At 46.6% G+C, this 7,306-nt stretch overlaps 1 protein-coding gene across 3 annotated transcripts in view; it reads left to right on the top strand.

The window, feature by feature from the left end:
• The window catches only part of Fsd2 (fibronectin type III and SPRY domain containing 2), a 42,127-nt gene that overhangs the window by 10,041 nt on the left and 24,780 nt on the right, over window positions 1–7,306 (top strand). For all 3 annotated transcript variants that reach the window (XM_031387181.1, XM_031387182.1, XM_031387184.1), the window contains exons 4-6: window positions 3,577–3,807; window positions 5,031–5,053; window positions 6,816–6,937. In XM_031387181.1, coding sequence (XP_031243041.1) covers window positions 3,577–3,807; window positions 5,031–5,053; window positions 6,816–6,937 — 376 coding nt within the window. The remainder of the gene's footprint in view (window positions 1–3,576; window positions 3,808–5,030; window positions 5,054–6,815; window positions 6,938–7,306) is intronic.

Below are 7,306 nucleotides of genomic sequence, written 5' to 3'. Positions count from 1 at the left end.
TAGAAGCAACCAATAGCAGTAGCTTAGCCAAATAAGGGCTTTGTTTACGAGGCCTCTCGCTTGGGGCTTGGCTCTCCACAGCCGGATGTGGTGGCAAACACCTTTAATCTCACCACCTGTAAGGCAGAGGCAGGCATATCTCTGTGAGTTCTAGACCAGCCTGGTCTACGTAGTGAGCTCCAGGACAGCCAGGGCTACACAGAAAGACCCTGCTCAAAAAAATCAAAACACCAAAATGTTGACAACAGGACACACGAATGAGAGTACTCAAGGGCCCTGATCATTGTTTGGGGTTCTCTTTATTGTTTGAGGGTTCCTTTATGGGTTTAAAAAAGAGATATTTGGACATTAGGGTTACAATTTGGGAAATTCACTACTTTGACTGCCAGGCTTTGATTACATAAACCCTTACTCACTGCCTATGTCCCTTTTCAGGATGTATCTGATTTTTTTAAATATTTATTTATTTATTTTATGCTTATGAATGCACTGTAGCTGTTTTCAGACACACCAGAAGAGGGCATCAGATCCCACTACAGATGGTTGTGAGCCACTATGTGGTTGCTGGGGATTGAACTCAGGACTTCTGGAAGAGCAGTCAGTGCTCTTAACTGCTGAGCCATCTCTCCAGTCCAATGTATCTGATTTTAATCATGCTGTATACCCAATTATATGTGAGCATAAGATGCTAAACAAAATGTTCAGTCTTCTCTGTGAAAGTTCACTTTGAAGATACAGTTTGACATATTATCCTTGCACCCAAATCCAGTCTAGGCCACATCAGCCCCTATCCCATCATCCTGGATTGTGTTCTAGGATATGTTTGAATGGAATTAGGGTGTTATCAGGGGTCACTAAGAAGAGTAAATGTTTCCATTGTTTAAAGCATGTATACATGCAGTTCTGTGCAGATAGGGGCTCTAGGTTGCTAACAGGTTGCTAGTGAAAGGAAAAGTTAAAGCTTTGGACCTGTGCTGACTAGGAAGAAAAGTTATGGGCCTAAGAATCCATCACAAGCTGGCCCACATAGGCCTGGGAATGAGCAAGCAGTCTGTTAGACATCCTGAGAACTAGCAGGTCAAGAAGACATAAAACTGTAAATATAGAGAAAAACATGTCTAGGCATACAAGGACCTGCCTGGGTAGGCCCTGAGTAATGGACCATCACGTCCTCTTAGATATGGTTTAAGGTCAGATGTTCTGTTGACTCAGATTAACACCAACTTTAGGAATTTTCCACTCTGTTCTGCATGTAATAGTTAATATTTGAACTAGCCAATCATGTATGGCCACACTGATTCCTTTGTTCCCCCAGACCTTTTCCCTATATAAACCCCTAACTTTCGAGCCTTGTGGTTGGCTCCACTATCTCCTGCGTGAGATAGGTATGGTGCCGGCCCGGAGTGCCCCAAAATTAAAACTACCTCTTATAATTACATCAAGACGGTCTCTCGGTGATTCCTTGGGTACACGCCCTCCTGAGATTTGAGTGGGGGGTCTCCCCACGGGGGTCTTTCACTAGGTGCACTGCTCAGAGTAGGGGGTGTGCAGAGCCCAAGAGAAGTGGAGTCCAAGTTTGCTAAGTTGTTCCCTATGTCTGCATTGCCTCAAAAGGGACCTCTCATCCTTTAATGCCCCGCCCTTCCTGTCCTGACTTGGGCCAAATGTGGGTTCTTCATGAGTAGACCAACATCACTGAACTGAAAGCTGTTCTTAGCTGCCCATTGGTCATACTGTCCCCTGGAGCTTCACAGAGCAAGAGCAAATCCTCTGTCCTGGCCAGCTTTCATTAAATACTGAAACACACACATCCTTCACCCTCAGCCTTAAATGGGGGGTGGGTGGGGAAAGGGGAGGGGAGGCAGAGAGAGAGGGGGGAGAGGGAGAGGGAGAGACAGAGACAGAGAGACAGAGACAGAGAGAGAGAGACAGAGACAGAGAAAGAAACAGAGACAGAGAGAGCTGTCCTAATATTCTGTTGGAAGCCCTTCTATTTCCAAGCACAAGATGGAGGGAGAGGAGATAAGAGTGAGAGAGCAGGACAAACTCCCATGCTCAGGCTGGAGAGACTGCTCGGAGTTAACCAGAGGACCTGGGTTTATTCCTAAGTGATTCACAATGGCCTGTAATTCTAGTTCTGGGCATCTAATGCCCCCTTCTGGCTTCTATGGGCACTCCACCCATGTGGTGGACAGACATACATGCAAGCAAAACTCAAAATGTTTAAGTTCCTTATGCTCTATTCTGCCATCCTACTCTCAGATCTAAGTCACTTCATCTCCAGTGAGGATGCTGGGAACATCCTGTTATCCTCACTGGGGACTAGTCTCTTGCTTTACCCTCTTGATATTCTGAGTGGGTCTTATGCTTAGGAACAACTATTGGCATGACTCCTAAAAGCCTCATTAGATGAAGTGGCAACAGTCAAAACCCTCTGAACCTTAGTGGGCTTCCAGTATTAAAAACGGAGGCTGGAAATCCTTCTTCTCTACTGGACATTTCCCAGCCTCTGTGCTCCCAGTTTAAATCTGATAGGCATCGGCCAGGTGGTGCATGCCTGCAATCCCAGCACTTGAAAAGCTAAGGCAAGAGGATTGTGTGAGTTCCAGGCCAGCCTGACCTGAATAGCAGGTACCAGGCCATATAGGGTCACCTAATATGATGCTATGTCAAGAAAACAACAATATGTTAATACCACACATTTCAGATCCAGTATCTACATCCTTCTTCCTGCATTTCCTCATCTATCAGGCAGTGTCATTTGCCATAACCCCCCCTTCCCTCTCAGGTCTCATATCTCTCATCACTGGCATGAACCAAGTTGATATATTCCTGGTGTTGATATAATCCATGTAAATAGTTAGTGAGGACAGATACCGTGAGGGGTGAGAGCGCAGGACGTAACGGCGGGCAGACATCTCTCAGGGCCAACATTTCTGCCTTGTAGTCAAAGCGTCCAGCAACAAGCTGATGAACCATTGATGAGCTCCCAGGGTGGTTCCCATGGTGATTGGAGGTAGCTAAAACAGGGAGAGGATTGAAACAGCTGTCAGGAAAGACAGGAGAGCTTTCTGGTAAGAATATCTGGGGTGGGGTGGGGGACTGAGCACACATCTCAGCTGGTGAAGTCTAAGGGCTTGAGTTTGACCCCTAAGAACCCACATAGGAAAGCTGAGTGTGGAGACACCTGCTTGTAATCCCAGTGCTGTGAGGCAGAGACAAGAGGATCTCCGGGGCTTGCTTGGCCAGCCAGCCTACCTTAATTGGCATGCTCCATGCCAGTAAGAGACCCTGTGGATGGTACCTCTGAGGTTGTCCTCTGGCTTCTACATGCACAAACGTGTATGTGTACATACATGATCATATGCATTAATAAATTAGTTAATTAATTGAGGATCATTCCTGGGGATCTAAGAAGGAGTCTCCTCTGTTTTCACTCCCCAGCATTCACTGCAGTGCACTGATGAGAGACAGAATAATGTGAAGGGATGAACAGGTCAGGGTTTCATGTCCCTGGTAACTCTCACCAACCTATCCCATCCACTAAAATGATGGTTGAGGTCTGCTGTCTTGCAGGAGAATTTTGGAAGACAGGAACAAAACTTCGAGTGTCATTACAATGGGATCTTGGAAACCCTTGCTCAAAAGTATGAAGAAAAAATTCAAGCTCTGGGGGAGAAAAAGAAAGAGAAGCTGGAAGCCTTATATGGACAACTGGTCAGCTGTGGAGAGAACCTTGATGCCTGCAGAGAGCTGATGGAAACCATAGAGGAGATGTGTCACGAGGAAAAGGTTGAGTTCTTAAAGGTCTGTGATGAAACAGGAAAGAAAGTCATGAAACCATGAGATGAGATGCCAGGTCTAGCCTCGGGTGGGCTAGCCTACCCTCTCTCCTGGAGAGCTGAGTTGGCCGTGGTGGTCAGCATCTATCTGGGGTTCACGGTGGGAGGCTGCCCCTTCATCTCTCCACATCACTTCATTGGTGGCCAAGCAGGCAGGGCACACCACTGGTTCTTTCCCTCCACCAGTCCTCAGGTAGCTCCAAGCTTTGTTCCTCAGACCCTTGGTCATTGACTGTCTCTGGATCATGGAGTTCAGGAAGATCCCATGATCCCAAGGTCCTGAAAGTTTCCTAGCTGCCTCTTGGATCTCTGGGAGAAAGCTAGTCCAGATTAATAAGCTACTTTAAATTGCCCTGTACTAAGGGTGGCAGTTATAAATCTTGCTTTATAACTTCATACATATGCCCCCAAATCCATTGTTTAATTATATTTAAGTCATATCAAATCTGACCCAGACCCTGTACAACAGAGTCATGGGAATTTCCACCTCAGTTAGTGATCTCACAAGGTCCCATGATCGCATGGTGCAGATGTGGTTGGTTTCACAAAGGGTTGAGGAGGGTTCTTCAGAATCGTCCCAGATGCTGAGTTTGACCCTCTCATGGTCCAAGCCCACAGCTGTTTCTTGAGAAACCCAGTCATACGTCCTTCCCACCATGATCCTAGTAAGAGATCCATGAATTAAGGCAGAGAACAATGTGGCAGGTGCCACAAGCAACACCAGCGCTCAACATCTTGAGCCAGAGGTCCCAGTGTGCCATTGTATCTCACATCCAGAATGTAGGAAACAACGCAAACAGCCATAGTGTCCTACAGCAGAGGAACTGTTAAGTAGTCAGTGGTCCAAAGGACCCTGTGTGATACAGGAGGTGTGGGAGAAGGGAAGGAAGTGCACAAGTGTGGTAGTTTCATTAGGGAGATTTCCCCCTTTCCCTAATTTCCAATTAAAAAATGTTTACATTAAGCCAGGCAGTGGTGGCACACACCCTTAATCCCAGCACTTGGGAGGCAGAGGCGGGCAGATTTCTGAGTTCTAGGCCATCCTGGTCTACAAAGTGAGTTCCAGGACAGCCAGGGCTACACAGAGAAACCCTGTCTTGAAAAATCAAACAAAAAAAATGTTTACATTATTATGTCATTGGGAAAATTATTTCCTTAATCGGTCTACTATTTTCTCTCCCTTTTCAGGATGCAGTGGCTATGACTGACAGGTAATATTTCTGTCCTGACCTAGTTTCTTTTTTCCACTCTTTTCACCTCTAGACTCAGTCTCACTGGGTTATTGCTTCCCTTTTTAGCTTCAGTGACCCTATAAATAAAACAGTGCTGGCTTTGGAATGGCAGTGTGGGGTCAGTAAGGTCCTTTAGTGTTGACACTTAGAATCTCTGGGCCAGAAGGGAACATGGTTGGTGAGGCCCATCCAGCAAGCCTGTGCTCAGGCCCCCTCACACACACAAGAACTTTGTTTTATAGGAAGAGATTGAGGACTGAAGAGATTGAGAGCATGTCCTCCTCAGTCCTTGGTCATGTAGCAGCAGAAAGCATATACATTTTTAAGTCAGAACAGTAGAGCATAAATCCTGCTATCGCAGTGATCCCAAGTCCAAGGCACCACCTTCTCTATTTACAAACAGGTGGCTCTGTGGGAAGGACAGGGTCTGTAAAGCTACACGGGGACTTAATACTGTAAGGGCCTAAGTACATACATTTTGGCAAGAAATGGGCCTGGATTTCAAATCTGCCTCTGCTACTTAGAAGCCTTGTGATTGCGGGGGGAAGCGAATACATCTAGAGCAGTGGTTCTCAATCTGTGGGATACAACCATCAGAAAACACGTATTTCTGATGTTCTTAGGAACTGAGACACCACTTGGTAGCAAAAATATAGTTATGAAATAGCAATGAAAATAATTTTATAGTCATGGGTCACCACTGCATGCAGAGCTGTACTAAAGGGTGGCAAGCATTTGGAAGATTGAGAACTGCTGGTTTAGAGCCTCAGAAGCAGCACTGTGAGGAAGGGTACGTGACAATGTGGAGCATGAGTCTTCAGTGTAGAAGGCCCAAGTACTCATGGAGCTGTGAGAAGATGTGGGAGTGGAGAAAACACGGGGCTGCCTCCTGCTGATGGATGGACCCCACCAGTCCTTAGCCCTTAGGCCCGACCCTTCCTCTTCCTCTGGGAAGGCTTAGACAATGATAGATGCTTTGGATACGAAGTGTTCCCTAAAAGGCTCTTGGGTCAGAGGCTTTGTTCTCAAGGCTATGTTCAGAAGTAGAGATCTGGAGAAAGTACTAGATGGGCAGAGCTCTGGTCTTATGAAAGAGAATCCTTTGGAGGGTATGTCTTGTCCCTGGACCCTTTCTTCTCATCTCTCTCTGCTGCCTGACTGCCCCAAATGAAAAGTTTTCCTCCATTCTGCACTCCCCACCCTCACCATGCTTCCACCACAGGTCCAAGAACAAGAGAGCTAGCTGATCGGGGACTGAAACCACAAGTGTCTACTAAAGTAGACATTCCCTCCCCTTCAGCTGCTTATGTCAGGGATTTGTCAAAGCAACAACATTTTAAAACAGTAACCTCCAGGCCCACCATCAAATCGGATCCCAGAATCCGCAAGCATGTAAAGAAATGCAAGTTTAGCAAAGAGGCCTCTTCAGTCCCTCCTAGTGACGCAGCACTACAGACATACCCTAAGGAGAAAGCCCCCCCCCCCATCTTTGTGTGAATGTGTACTTTTAAAAAACATGTATGAGTATTTTGCCTGCATGTATGTCTGTGCACCATGTGTATACCTGCTGTCTACAGAAGCCAGGAGAGGGTGTCAGATCCCCTGGAATTGGAGATACAGAGGGTTGTGAGTTACCATGTGTGTGCTGGGAATTGAACCTAAGACCTCTGGAAGAGCACCCAGTGCTCCTAACTGCTAATCCAATTCCCGATCCCCTGGGTGTGTCTTTCTATACCAACAGACTGGGGAAATTCCTGAAAACCAAAACAGATGTGGAACTCTCTGCACAGCCTGAGTTTGAAGATCAGACCTTGGACTTCTCTGATGTGGAACAGCTGATGGACGCCATCAATACCATTCCAGGTTTGACTCTGACCTGTGCATCTTCACAGCAGCTCAGATGAGGGACAGAGACACAGAGAGACAGACAGAGAAAGACAGAGAGACACAGAGACACAGAGAGACAAAGAGAGACAGAGACACAGAGAGAGAGAGACAAACAGAGAGAGTGCACCATTTGTGACCACATGAATGGACCTGAATGAACAGTACAGTGAGTGAAATAAACCATTCACAGAAAGATAAACACTGCACAAGTCTCCTCCCATGAGGGGCCTGAAGTAGTCAAACTCATAGAGTTAGAAAACAGAAGGTGGCCAGGCGGTGGTGGCTCACACCTTTAATCTCAACACTTGGGAAGCAGAGGCAGATGGATTTCTGAGTTCCAAGGCC

This window comes from Mastomys coucha, unplaced genomic scaffold (assembly GCF_008632895.1).
Source record: "Mastomys coucha isolate ucsf_1 unplaced genomic scaffold, UCSF_Mcou_1 pScaffold21, whole genome shotgun sequence".
NCBI classification, from domain to species: domain Eukaryota; kingdom Metazoa; phylum Chordata; class Mammalia; order Rodentia; family Muridae; genus Mastomys; species Mastomys coucha.
This window is presented reverse-complemented; position numbering and strand designations above follow the sequence as displayed.